General features: G+C 36.2%; 1 protein-coding gene across 1 annotated transcript; it reads left to right on the forward strand.

The window, feature by feature from the left end:
• The first annotated feature begins 8,332 nt into the window (after positions 1-8,332).
• On the forward strand, positions 8,333-13,542 carry LOC143595078 (oxysterol-binding protein-related protein 4C-like). The gene is made up of 6 exons (XM_077074215.1): positions 8,333-8,517; positions 10,029-10,208; positions 10,859-11,104; positions 11,704-12,092; positions 12,202-12,304; positions 13,229-13,542. The coding sequence occupies exons 1-6, from the start codon at positions 8,515-8,517 to the stop codon at positions 13,490-13,492; spliced, it is 1,185 nt and encodes a 394-aa protein (XP_076930330.1). The 5' UTR covers positions 8,333-8,514; the 3' UTR covers positions 13,493-13,542.
• Positions 13,543-14,894: the final 1,352 nt, after the last annotated feature.

A 14,894-nucleotide genomic window follows, 5' to 3' on the forward strand; every position in this document is an offset into this window, starting at 1 on the left:
AATACATTAAAAGTTGGGACCAACAATGACCAAAATGCAATAGATGGGACCAATAAAAACTAATTTTCCATTAATTTAACACATTTACTAAGCTTCAAAATTGCATTAAGTATAGTTATATAAAATAAGTATCATGTAATACTAGGTTATACAGAATTGTTATGATGTTATATTAGGTTATAACAATGAATTTATAAGGACGTTAAAGACACCGATCAGATATATTTATATACAATTTTATTTTTAATTGTTTTCTAAGATTTAATAGTCTAAGCATTATAAACAATTAACAAAGATTATTTGGTCAATCCAATCTGATTTGAGTTGAGCTATTTTACATGAGTAGAGGTGCATAAATCGGTTTAAAATTTAAAAGCGGTTTGGATTGAATCCGATTCAGTTCGGTCAACAAAAGTTAAAACCGGTTTATGATTGATTTCGGTTTGGGTTGAAACCGGTTTCTTGACCAGGTTACGATCGGTTTCGGTTCGTGTTTTGACCTGTTTTTCCTGGTTTTGGTTCGGTTAGCTGGTTGTGGTGGAGAAAATTACAAACTGGTTCCAAACATACGATTTTAAACCGGTTTCTATATAATCGGTTTCGGTTCGATTTTCGGGTCAGTTCGGTTAACTAGTTTAGTTGCCCACCTCTATACATTCATACGTCACTTTAGTCTCTTTAAATGAGATGCATTGGTGTTAGTAAAGTTAACATGGTTTTGCCACGTGTCCACCCCTGCAGGTTTTTAACATAAAATCTTAACACGTGGAAATTCACTGTGTGGTCTTTGAATGCCAAAAAAAACATATAAAATTATGGCGGCCAAGACTTGCATGTAGAGGTGCACAAACCGGTTTTTTAAAAAAAACCGGTTCGGTTATTAACCGGACCGGTTTTTTTTTTGCCAGGAAAATAACCGGTTCGGTTAATAACCGGACCGGTTAATAACCGGTTTTTTTCTGTCAAAACCCTAACCGGTCTAACCGGTTAGGACCGGTTTAGAAACCGGTTAGAACCGGTTAATAAACCGGTTTTTTTATTAACCGGTTTTTTAATAACCGGTTTTTAGGTTAACCGGTTTTTTTTTTTTTTTTAAATTTCGCGGTTTCAAATACGAATATTTGTTTTTTATATTTGGTACTTAATGAAGACCATTATTTTTTCACAGTATAAACAAACCGGTAACTACAAGGCAAACCGGTAACTACAAAGCAAAACGGACTGACCGAAGCCATTCTTTGCTTTCGTTGTTAGGGTTCTTTGCTTGGAAGATGAGTATGAGTGTGTGTTGGTGAATGTGTTTTCAACAAACCAAAGATTAAAAACACATAACTTTCATTTATAGTTTTTACATTAAAAATACAAACATTAAATCGTTATCGCATATTCGTAACTCAAAAATACAAACATTAAATCATTAACACTGAAGAAATCTCTGCCAAGAACTGTTGTTCATGATTTAACTCAAAAATACAAACATTAAATCGTGAACTAGCAGATGCTCCTGTTGTTCCCAATCGCAGTTTGTTCATGATTTGCCTCAATGTTTGCTGTTTCTTTAACTAAATTAGAAAAATCCAAATCAACAAGTAAATAAGAGCACATATTAGGAAAAAGAATGCTTAGACACGATTACATGAACAACTTGCTGTTTCTTACTCATGATTTGCCTCCATGTTTGCTGTTTCTTTAACTAATTTTCTTCGCTACCCGATCCCGAGCTATTTCTTAGGTAATCGTCGTACGTGGCTTCTTCATCGGTCATTGGTTGAGTGTGTCCTTCATTGACCTCGTCTTCATACAAGCCCGCTTCATACTCCATTTCCCCCTCGAGTGAGCGTTGATGTTGTGCCCTATCTAAAGAGTCCAAGTAATCCTTGTAGCAAATCGACATCTCTATAGCTGGTGCAGTGAGTCGAGTCCTCCTAATCGATATAACCCTGCCAGAAACAGAAAAAGCAGACTCCGAAGCTACCGTGGAAGCTTGGACCGTTAGTAAATCTTTGGCCATGGCGGCGAGGATCGGAAACTCATCCTCCTTACCTCTCCACCAAGCCAGCAAATCAAGACTTCTAAATTCATCCGGAGTCATGTGTTTCACAAAGTTGGTACCACCATACCTTCCAAGTTCATTGCTTGGGGTGTTTACCCTTTGACGTTTACCGGCGTCTTCCCAAATCATGTAGTACATCCCCATTTCAAGGTCGGTTTGGGATTGGGATTGGGCAACAGCTCTTAACGAGTCATGAATTTGGGAAGACGACCCGTATTTTGTAAGGTAGACATCATACATGTTTGACAAGGTGGTGTTGAAAGCATTCTTTAAAGTTTGGCTATAATAGGGGTTTTGATCGTCGTTTAACCCAAGCTCATCACAAATTTTTTTCTATTAAAGCTTCAACACCACCAACATTGATGCAAGGGTTTAACGCAGCAGCACATGTCAAAACAGCGGGTAGTTGTTGAAAATATTTTCTAAATTTTTCTTTCATTTTTACACCCATATCAAAATAAGGTGCACCCCTACAATCAAGTTCACTCAACTTTGTGCACATGACAGCAATTTTTGGTAAAGCAATGGGGCTTGTTGGATAGTAAACCCCGGATAAACTAGTTGTGCAAGATTTAAAAATTTGAAGGACCTCCGTAACGATCTCAATCAATAACCAGTTTCTAGGATCATATGGTGCACATTTACCCCTACTTGACAAAATTTGATGAAACGCAATTAATGATTCTTTTTGTTGGATGGCTTTCTCAAACATATTACAAGTCGAGTTCCATCTTGTTGGACAATCCCAATTTGGCCCCAACCATTGACAATTAGCTTCTACACAAAATTTTTTGTATCTTGAAAATGTTTTATTGTTGCTAAAAACATCTCGTAACATTCTTTTAAAACTGTTTCTTTGCGTTTAGATCACGTTTAACCCATCTTGCACGGCCAAGTTGATAATATGTGCAATGCATCGGCTATGAAAAAACGCTCCATCACAAATAGGTTTATACTTTAATTTTAAATGGCCAACCGCGGCCGTATTGTTGGACGCGTTATCAAATGAAATTGAAAAGATTTTATCTTCAATTTTGTATTGTCGAATGACTTTATCCAATATTTGAAAAATATTTCTACCCGTGTGCGGGTAATCAAACAATTGAAACGCAACGGTTCGTTTCATCATTTGCCACGACTCGGGGTCAACCCAATGAGCCGTCACACAAATGTATGAGTCGGGCGAACCATGAGGTACCGACCAAACATCCGTTGTTAAGTTTACACCAGTTTGTAAGTTTGAAAAGTATGAAATTAGTTCGGATTTAGCGTTTTTCCATGCTTTAAGACAATCTCTTATAAGGGTCGAACGACTTACGTGTTGGTAGCGTGGTTGAACATAGTTTTGCATCATCTCCGTGAATTGAGGGTTGTCGAAGTGGTTGAAAGGAAGTGTTTGTTGAATCACAAAGTTTGAAAACTGTTGACGTACCGCTTCAACGTCGTACGTAAACACCCCTCCTTGATTCGTCGTCTCCGGCTGCGAACTACTTCCCGCTTCGTCCTTCAAGGTCTTGCAAAAGCGCTGTTGTATATGCGCTTTTAAAGTGGAGTTTGCATCTTTGGCATAGAATTTCAAACAGTGCTTGCATCGAGCTTTTTGGCGACCGTTAGACAGTTCGCATAGGTCGAAATGTTGCCACACATCTTGGTTTCGTTTCGTGGGGATGATCCGAACGACCGTTATGTCTGTGTTCGAGGCACCCATGTTGACGGATGAAGCAGCACTTTGGGAGGCCATGATAATAAGAGCGTATAATCGAGTATGAAATAAACGAGTACGAGTATGAAATAAACGACTACGAAATAAGAGCGTATGGAGTGGTAATGTGGTATAATTGAGTGTGAGATAACAAAATAATCGCGTATGAAATAAACGTTTAGAGCTAGTAGAGTTTTATATTCGAGTGTGAGCTAACCTACCAAACCTAAACTATATATAGTTGTTTGTGGGGGTAAAATGTTAAAAAAAACGGCTAGAAATCAAGAAAAAACGGGCAAAAAAGGACCCAAACGGTCATATGGCCGTTTTATAACGGTCAAAAACCGGTTAACCTAAAAACCGGTTTTTAGGTTAACCGGTTTTTGACCGTTAACCGGTTAACCGGTTTTTAGGTTAACCGGTTTTTTAATAACCGGTTTTTAAATTTAACCGGTTTTTTTACTAACCGGTTCAATAACCGGTTTTTGTCCACGAATGAGTAACCGAAGTACAAACCGGCGGTTCAATAACCGGTCTAACCGGTTTTTAAAAAACCGGTTTTCGTAAAAACCGGTTTCCGGTTTAAACCGGGGAACCGGTTTTTTTGAACACCTCTACTTGCATGTCTTCAAAGACGTACGGCCTTGGTAAGCCTTAGGTGTTTTTATTTATTTATTTTTTTGGGTTATTTTGCAAGAAATAGAAAGATTTTGGATATTTTGTTATATATATATGCATGTATCCGTATATTCATTATTATGATTAACATGGTTAGTTGCGCAGTAAATGCTTGACATAGTTTGTTGGTGAGTATAAACAATGAAAGAAAGCTTTCATGAACTAATATTAAATACAAGTTGTCGGTGGTTGATGTCCATAGTGCAAGTTATTGATGAATACTATTTGAATCACTTATTTCATTGTAAACACTACGTACCTTCTTTGTAGTGACGAAGTTTGGACTGAGGCACCGGGAGAGCTTAAAATGTATACAAACAATCACAACGAGGAGGGCCGAACTTAAATTTTCGGCCGAAAAAGGCTAAACTTACATCATATATAAAATTTTTCGGCTGAAAACGGATAAATTTACACTAATATGCACAGAAACAGGGGGCCGGGGTCATCCCGGGCCTCAATGAAGCTTCGTCAATATACCTTTGATTGCATAACATTCTTTGATTACATATCTATGATATTTGTAATATTCACATTTTTTTGGTGGGTCACTCTATTGTTTCGTACGGATTTGAAATTTAATAACTTAAAAGTGTTTAATAATGGTAAATTGGTTTTAAATAATCTCTACTATGTTTTATCGGTAAATAATTAGCCCTAACTAACCACGTACTTGGTGACAATCTCAATTAAAGGTGTATTTGTTTTTTCAAAAGTCTGTAACGGATAGTTAACTTTGTTAGTCTGATGCTGAGGTGACACACACATGCTTACACACTTGTAGTGTGTGTTTGTCGTATTGTAGCATGCTAGCATGTTGAAGAAGTTATGTTATACAATACATTTCGTGGTTGAAAATGTTTAATGTCACTCTCTTAACTTGAGAAAATAGACCCATCTAGTCTAGACCACGACTACGTTAAACATCGGCATGTGTGACCCAATCCAAAGCCGAAAGAGTCAACCGAACCTAATCGAAATGAATTCTCACATCAACGATTTATTGTACATCTATGCTATTGATGGGTAGATCTCACAAGATCCTTGTTCCCCAATTTGAATGTTTCTCTATACAATTATTCAATGACCATTTACATTGTAGGGCCATGGTTATGAAAGAGAAATGAAACGTCAATCCAAAAACAATTTAATGTCACATGGTATGAATATACGAATACTAGAAACTATATAGGAGTTAGGATATTTAAATTCATGTATTATATCTAGTAACATTAACTATACAAACTAACCAAATGTTGTGTCTTATTAGAATTTTATGGAGAGTAGCTGCCCTCATTCTTTGTATTTGTATGTAGTGACTCCCAACACATACATTAGAAAACTAAATACTTTGTAGAATAGTTGGCAATTACATAAAACATAAAAGATATTGAGTACAAAAGAAATTATTAATCTGGTAAATACGTACTTTATCTTGTCCTAAGATACGAATAACTAGACTTATGAATAAGTTTCATTGTTTCATCTGAAACCGTTAAATAGAAAGTATCCTTTCAATCGAAAAGCATTTCACATAACTGAAATAATCGTAATCATCACATGACAACAATCACGAGACTAGATGAGGGAAGAGGAAGACATTTTTCTATTGCAAGTGATAAGACACAATAACGTGACAATAAGACTCATCAAATTGACAATATTGTTGAAACTTAAAACGTTTTGAAAGCTCCAACCATCTTTTAGGACCACTAGTTGATCATAACTTCAAAACAAAAAATCAATGGGTGTGTTTGTTTGATACATGATAAGTTTGGGACAGTATATCGGAATACTAGATAATCAATATGTTTATTATACGACTTGGAAATAGAAAGAAAAAACTAAACGAATAAATTCAACATCATAAAAAACAGTGAGTTTTTTCATCGTCTCTCACATTAAAAAAAAAGTAGCTGAGTACACGAATGTTTTATGGGTTATACTTAAATTGCACGTATATTACTTTTCTAAAATCACAAGTATGCTTCCATATTACTAGTAATTTTTAACGTCTATGTCCGCTCCATGCAGACATGCGTGTTACATTACGAAAAGTGTTCAATCTGGGTATACCCGTATAATTAACTCTTAAGAAAAGTGTTCAAACTTTAAGCAACCAAAGAGAAATTTTAGAACAATCATTCTCTTGTTCTTGTTTCACATATCAGAGAATTTATATATGTTAGAACTTAGAAATCAAAATTCACAACCCATTTTCAAGTGTGAGACTCATGATATATTTAAAAGAATAATAGTTAATAACAAAAAATAATTACCATGAACACAACGCTACACATTAGGCTAAGGGGTGTGGGGGGCTCTAATGGGGGCGCGAGTGGGGGCTCCAGCCAATAATATTGTGACGTGTGGCAGAGAGAGAAACTGGATAAGATGGGTGTTGGAGCCCCCGTTGGAGCCCCTGGCCCTGGTGTGGAGGGGCGCGAGCAGGGGCTCCAGCGGATTTTTTTTTTATTTTTTTATAAATGTATTCAAAAAACGTATTATTAAAAAAACTCATAAATTATTTAAAAAAACACACATTAATTAAAAAAACACATTAATATTTAAAAAAAGGGCAGAGAAAGAAAGAAATAATAAATAGAATAATTCCCAAATGTATATCAAATATGCCTCTTGAATAGCTACAAACCACCATATCTCACTAGCCCAGTTCCACTGGTCCCTGCACATCTCCTCTATCCCATTCTCCGCCCTACACCCATCATCAAATCAAATATAAGTATGTTAATATATTTTTTTTATCTTTTACAAATAAATAACATTGGCAAACTGAAAAAGAAAACTTACTTCCAGTTTAAGTCACGCTCTGCTTTCGCTGTCGAAGCATATACCACCTCAGCATCACCGGGCCGTCTTCCAGATATTACCAGAGGAATTTTCTACAACAAATAAAAATTAACAGGTGTAAAAGTTGTAGCTATTCAACGGCTCTTTTGGGACACACCACCAGCTTTTTCTCTCTCTTCTCCCGCGACCACAGCCACGCCTGTCTGGATTTCCGCGCTCGCGCCCCGCCTCGCGCCCCGGTGGTGTGGGGTTAGCGCCCCGAGGCGCGAGCGGAGGGGCTCTAGCGCCCCGGTCAGCGCCCCACACCCCTCAGCCTTATAAAAATATAACCTTTATGACATTATGAAACCTACTTCTATAGTCTAGAATAATCTAAGTTCTAATGGAATATTAAAAACATTCGCGAAGATTTGTTTTAAAAATAATATAAAACCGTAATGAAAATAAGAAACGTAATAGCAATTCCAATTTTCTATTGTTTATATTTTTAGACTTGATTTGTAACAACCATATTTATAAAATAATAATAAAAAAACATAAATAAAAAAAATTAGCGAGGCCAATAATAATGGAAATAATTGATGTCAGTTAAGTGGGTTTGGTATTAAAAGGTTTCAAATTTGTTTTCTAGTCGATTGTTTTGTCTACAAATTTTGTATTATATATTATTTTTTATTTTAGAAAAAATAGTGAGGGTTTAAAAATAAAATACAATTAACTCAGAGTTATATACACACATTAAATACAATGAAATGAGAGTTACACACCAATACATAACTTAATGCACATTAATTTACACAATGTACTTAATAATTATTTAGCATATATAAATATTACGCAATATATGTAGATAATTACAAAATACATATATCCAAATTTTGTATAGCCTTTTCTAAACGGTGTTGAAAGTAGACTTAATATCATAAAGAAAATCGATAAATGACTAATGAAAATTCGATATGACAGCTGAACTTATTTTAAGACGTTTGAAATGGATACAGAGGAAACTTTGTCTAATAACTTATAATTCACAAAAGAGATTTGTATATATACAATATATATATCTCAAACCAAACTTATGGGTGTGTATATATCCAGAACCATACACTTCTGGAACCCTACCAAACTACATATATCATGCTTTGCTAACTCTCTTAAGTCTTATCTATGTGACAAAAAACACACAACACACACATTGCATATATCCTCTTTCTCTCTGAAGAGAAGCCTCTTAAGTTTCAAGTAACTCCATCACACCAGCTTCTTCCAAATGGTACTCTCTCTCTCTCTAAATATCTTCATTTTTTTTAAATATCATAATCATACCTATATAACCATGCAAACGATTAAAATAAAGTGACAGGTACGTAGCCAACTGGTACTACCATTTATATATCTGTATTATATAAAAAGTAAAAAAAATATGTTTATGTATTTATATTTGAACAACGGCGATGTATTAACTATAAACAAACTGAAAATCTTAAGGCGCAAGAAGCTAAAAGTCGAGAACAAATCAAATTACAACATGAAATGATTAACTACATGCACCAAGCTAAGCTATGAGACTTGGATCTATTCTCTCATAAATGAGAATAAAAGAGTGTGTAAATTGTTGATAATATGAATTTGTTTGGTATCAAAATATCAAATCCATCCATGAAGTGAATACAAATTTGGAGTCACTTTCATTTAATAAATAAAAATAGAAGAGTTAATAGTTTTAAAATTTTAAATTATTAATATCAAATGTGGTTTAGCGTTTTTTTAGATACACTACTAGAAAACAAGTCATTTTCCCGCAAAAAATTCCTACAAATTTCCTACGACAACCACATGTTTTTGTAGCAATTTTGTAAGAAAAATTGTTGTAATACGGTTGAAAACGATTTTCGAGCTTGTGTTTCTCCAACTTAACTTTTTGTTGGAAAACTATTAGAAACTGGATTTTCCAACAAATTTCTTACGAATCAGTTGTAGAAAAACATCTCTTTTTCTAGTAGTGATATTAAGATTCTAACAAGACTAAACATTATAGGTTTTGTTTTATCTTAAACGCTAATTAGGAGCCACTTAAAACGATTATGAGTTATTAAAGAATCAGTTTATTCAAAGCAATTATTAATCTAAATCTTAATATTTTGCTAATATAAATTAAACATGGTTGGGTTTTTTTTTACCGTCTGATCAATTAGTTTATTTGATTAAATTTCTGGAGTGAACCGCTAACTAGCTAACTATGTATTTAGTTAACGAAAACCAAACTAGCTGGGTTGATCAGGGCGGTCGGGTCAACCTACTTTGACTGTTTCGAGGTTTAATTTTGACAGTTTAACAGTTTAAAAGTTTGAACCCTTAGACCATTTTTTCAATTGTTTTTCTCAGTTTACACGACCGATTTCAAGTTTCAAATATTAATCACTATAAAACCGTCAAAACAAAACCACATACATTTTATACTAGCCGACTTGCTTCGGTTTATACGATTCAACCGGTTTTAATACCTTCTAAAATCATAAAATAAATGTTCACCAAATGTTATTTTGGATGTTGAAAATACCTCCATACCACAAATGTTAAAACAACCGCATGCATGTTTACAAACAGCGGAAAACCATCCGGTTTTTGGTACTTTTAGGCATCAAAATCCAAAAATATGGTTTTAATATTTTCAGGTTGAATACTTCGGTTTTAACGTTTTTGTTTGGAAGTGTATGGTTTTGTTTAATAAAATTTATATGTTTAAATATTTATATTTCGGCAAAAATGGATACCAAACTGCAGGTGAATCAAGTAGTGAATGAAAATGAACATGAACATGAACATGAAGAGCTCACCGCCGTTCTGTCGTCGCCGTTATCGTTAGACTACGAGTCTGGGGATTACCGAGCACCGAATTTGCTACAACGCATATTTAGTCTCTTGAAAAATGTTCGACCGGGGTCTGATCTTACTCGGTTCTCGGTATGTATAATGTATTCTCTTTCTATTTTTTTATAGAAAGGTGTCGACAGTGAAAACACTGAGACTGTTAATCATGTAACATGTTAATTAATAAATAAAAAATAAGGGTCTGGTTTCGGTTATGCCTCACTCCTAAATGAACCGAGGTTAAAAACCAAACCGACCCGAAGTTGTTTGAAACTTTTTTTATTGAGCTTTTGATCCGGATTTATTATTTCGGCTCAAAAGTTTTAACGCCCAATTTTATTAATAGGTTCATAACAAAAGGTTTAGAACAACTTTTTTTCGAGCCCAGACATTTTAACCAAAACCGAATAGAACCAAACACAATCCATACAAAATCCAGAAAACAAAAATCGAGATATAACGATTTCTAAAACCTAAATAACAAAGTTTTGGTTTGGTTTTGAGCTGGTTAGAGCCCAAAACCAACCCGAACAAACCCATACACACCCGAACACGTGAGACCATGACTTAAACTAAAACCACTAAAAAACAAAATGGTCTGACAAAGAAATGACTAAACCCTAAATTCGGGTTCAGGACCGCTACCATTTCTGAACCCGAAAGCCATCTTACAACCCATTTTCTGCCCCATTATTTGTTTTCATATCGAATAAACGCTTAAAAGTTAAAATTATGCATTTCAGTTGCCAGCCATTTTCAACAACCCGAAATCGCAGCTGCAATGCTACGGAGAATCCGTATATTGTGTCAATGATGACCTTCTTAGCAAATGCGCCTATGGCGGGACCCCACTCGAAAGATTAGCATCAGTTGTTGGTTGGAGCATATCAACTTACAGGAATCTAATGTTTGGTGTAGCTCCCTATAATCCCATCCTCGGCGAAACTCACCATGCCTCGAGAGGCAACCTAAACGTTCTACTCGAACAGGTATTATATATATATATTTCCTTGACCGTTATCATTACATTAAGAGCTTGCATGACTAACGAGTTGGGTTGACCCAAAACACTGTACCGGGATAATTATAAAAATATCCTTATACTAACCTAAATTTACAAAATAACCCTTGATTTTATTTTTATCAAATTAGCGCGCAAGATTCACATATAAAGCGCAAGATTTTTTTTTCTTCCTTTTCTATATATTTTTTTCAAATACTTTGTCGCAAGATTCACACGTTATACGCTGGCGTGGTGCTAAAGTTTACTGTTTGAGCACTTGTCAGACCATGCGTAATCAAAACTATACACCCTAGCCATTTTACGTTGCGTGGCATCCAGTCAACATTTTGCAAAAACAAGTGTAGTGGTAAAATCCCCCCACCCTCTCTCACAAAACGCCTCGTTCATCACGTAATCACCAAAATGCTAGCCAGAACGGCCCGGGGGGGGGGGGGGTTGTCCCAAAACGCCGTTCACAAGTTGCCGACTACACTCGGTCTCATGGTACCATTAGATGAACTTTTTGTAAAAAGTTATTTCAATGACTATGTTGTTAATATTGTTGGTCAACTATACATCTTGAAGGTCTCACATCATCCACCAGTGAGTGCCCTCCATGCTACAAATGAGATAGACAACATAGAGATCATATGGTGTCAATACGCGGTCCCAAAATTCCAAGGTACCTCGATTGAAACCCGAGTGCTTGGAAAAAGAGAGGTGAGGCTACTAAACAAGAACGAATCGTATGTCATGAATTCTCCAAATCTTGTTATAAAGTTTCTACCGGTGCCTGATGTGGAGTGGTTGGGAGATGTCACAATTCGGTGTCAAGAAACCGGGCTTGAAGCCCGGTTGAGTTACAAAGGCAATTCTTTATTTGGTAAAAAAAGAAACTACAGGGCTGTTAGAGGAAAGATTGTGTCTTCATCAGATATGAAAACCATTTGTAAGATCAATGGGCATTGGGATAGGTATATATTACTATTTATACTCGCATAATACAACATGGTAAATAAGTTTAATTTGATATGTTGACATGCGGTTTTGTTGTTAAATAATTCGTTTATAATTCTTACACAGTACTGTGATGATTGAGGATATCAACAATGGAAAACAGGCCGTGATCTACAGCGCGGAGGATGTGATCAAATCGCTCAAAACGCCTATTGTCAAGAATCCGAAGGTGCATACTTTTTTACATTCAGGAAACCTTATATTATTATCATTATTATTGTTATGCAAATTGTGGCCAATGACACTTTTGACTTTTACTTCTGTTGCCAAGTTCAATCCCACCATAATGGAAAAGTAAGTCAGTCTGTTCCTAGGGCTGTAAATGAACCGAACGCACATGAACAAGGCATTGTTCATGTTCGTTTGTTAAGAAAATGATGTGTTCACGAATGGTTCACGAACACTTACCGAACGAGATTTTATGTTCGTGTTCCTTAATTAAGGAAATGAGTATGTTCACGAACGGTTCACGAACACAAATAAAATCGGCGAAGCCTAGAGATTGAGTTCGGTGTATTTATCAACGTGAATAATGAGAAAGGAAATGGAAACAATGCAAAAACAATGTGAGAATATGTTTTTCTATTTTATGTTAGGAGTAATAAATTAAAGAATATAAAATGTTTAGATAATATAAATAAATGTACAAAAACCTTTCATGAACAATATATACAAACAAACATAAACGAATGTTCATGAACACATTATCGAACATTCACAAACACAATTTAAGAATGGGGGCTCTGTTCGTGTTCGTTTGTTTAACTAATCGAACGAAATTTCTTGGTCATGTTCGTTCATTTATTAAACGAACGGATATAAACGAACTTCACTCGGAACGGTTCACGAACTATTCCCTGAACATTCTGTTCCTAATTAAAAACTAGCTTATTTTTATTCCACTCCGAATGTTTCAATTTTATTTAGACGACATACATAAGAGTTGGGGGCAAACTGAGTTACTTTTTCGTTAGAGTGAGATTGCATTTTGTAACGAAAGTGAAAGCTATGATTGTTACTGGTTACACTATCAACACGGGTTATTATTATTACTGGGACTGATGAGTTAAAACAATTTATGCATGAAAACAAGGGATTGTGGCTTAGTGAATCAGCTGTAATATGGGCAAAAGTTAATGAAGCAATATTGAGCAAGTCATGGGATAAAGCAAATGATGCAAAAATAGCCATAGAAGAAAAGGAGAGAGAGATAGTAAGAAGCAGGAAGTTAAAAGGTGAAAGTTGGGTTCCAAAACATTTTGTATTATCTGGTTCTAAAGAGACTGGTGAATGGGGTTGGGAGGTCACACCTAAAAATATTAAAGTAACCATAGGTCCTATTGTTTACCCTATGTAGTTATAATCTTTCACTACTAATTAGTTGCAAATGGATCTAGTGTGTAGATTGTTATCATTTGTCATGTAATGTTTTGATTTTACAATCTTAATTGTTACAACATTGTCTATGTAGGGGTATGGTACTAAACCCGGTTTTACGACCATAAATTTATTATGTTTAGCTTATTTTATTATATGGACTAATACAATGTTATTGGGCTGAGGGGGTTTTATGGAGGTAACCCTAACTGGGCTAGGCCCATTAGGGTACCATGATGGTGGCCATGAGACTCTCTATATAAGGAGGTCTCCACCTCCTTATGAAGGGGTCATGCTCAATAAGAGCCACCACCACTTTTTTGTGTCTGTAAACAAGAGATCTTTTAGATTTCTTAGCAGTCACCTCCACACCCCCGAAAAACCATTGCAGGTCTCAAGCAGCCGGGGAAGAAGATCAAGACGTGGTTCGTTCATCTCGAAAATCCGTGGAAACATCGTCATGGATCAGGTCAGATTCATTTCGTGCTTCGACATTGGCGCCATCCGTGGGACGGCAACGAACTACCCTTCGATCTTCATCTCGGCTGTCAGATCTCTCTCAGGAAAAACCCAGATCTGGAAGTTTACAGAAATAGGCTTCAAGGCTTGTTCTATTAAAGCTCAAAAAGATCCATAGATCTAAAAGAGGCTTCCAGATCTGTGCGAAAAGAAACTGCCGGACTCGAATGATCAAGTCTCCGGATCTGTGATGGTTTTAAATCTGCTCCGAGCTTCAGATCTATCCAGATCTGATTTACAGATCTAGATCTGGATTACAGACCTGGATTTTAGGTTTAAAATTGCAGGTCTAACTCTTAAATTGCAGATCCAAAAATTACCAGACTTCCGCCGCCATGTACGCGCGCCCGCGGACTCTCATTCCGCAGCCGTGCATGTGCCGCCGCGGAAACCACCATGTGGGTTTTGCGCAAGAGACCTCCGCCATACACGCGCACTCGCGAGTCACCACTCCATCGCCGTGCGTGCGCGCATCAGGCCTCACGCCAAACTTAAAGGTTGGAAATCCTCATAATATCCCATATGGCTACGCGCCAAACTTAAAGGTTGGGAATCCTCATAATATCCCATTTGGCTACGCGCCAAACTTCAAGGTTGGGAATCCTCATAATATCCCATATGGCTACGCGCCAAACTTAAAGGTTGGGAATCCTCATAATATCCCATATGGCTACGCGCCAAACTTCAAGGTTAGGAATCCTCATAATATCCCATATGGCTACCCGCCAAACTTAAAGGTTGGGAATCCTCATAATATCCCATATGGCTACGCACCAAACTTAAAGGTTGGGAATCCTCATAATATCCCATATGGCTACGCGCCAAACTTAAAGGTTGGGAATCCTCATAATATCCCATATGGC

This window comes from Bidens hawaiensis, unplaced genomic scaffold (assembly GCF_021521415.1).
Source record: "Bidens hawaiensis isolate Kalapana, Puna unplaced genomic scaffold, B.hawaiensis_p1.1 tig00044645_1, whole genome shotgun sequence".
Lineage (NCBI taxonomy): Eukaryota > Viridiplantae > Streptophyta > Magnoliopsida > Asterales > Asteraceae > Bidens > Bidens hawaiensis.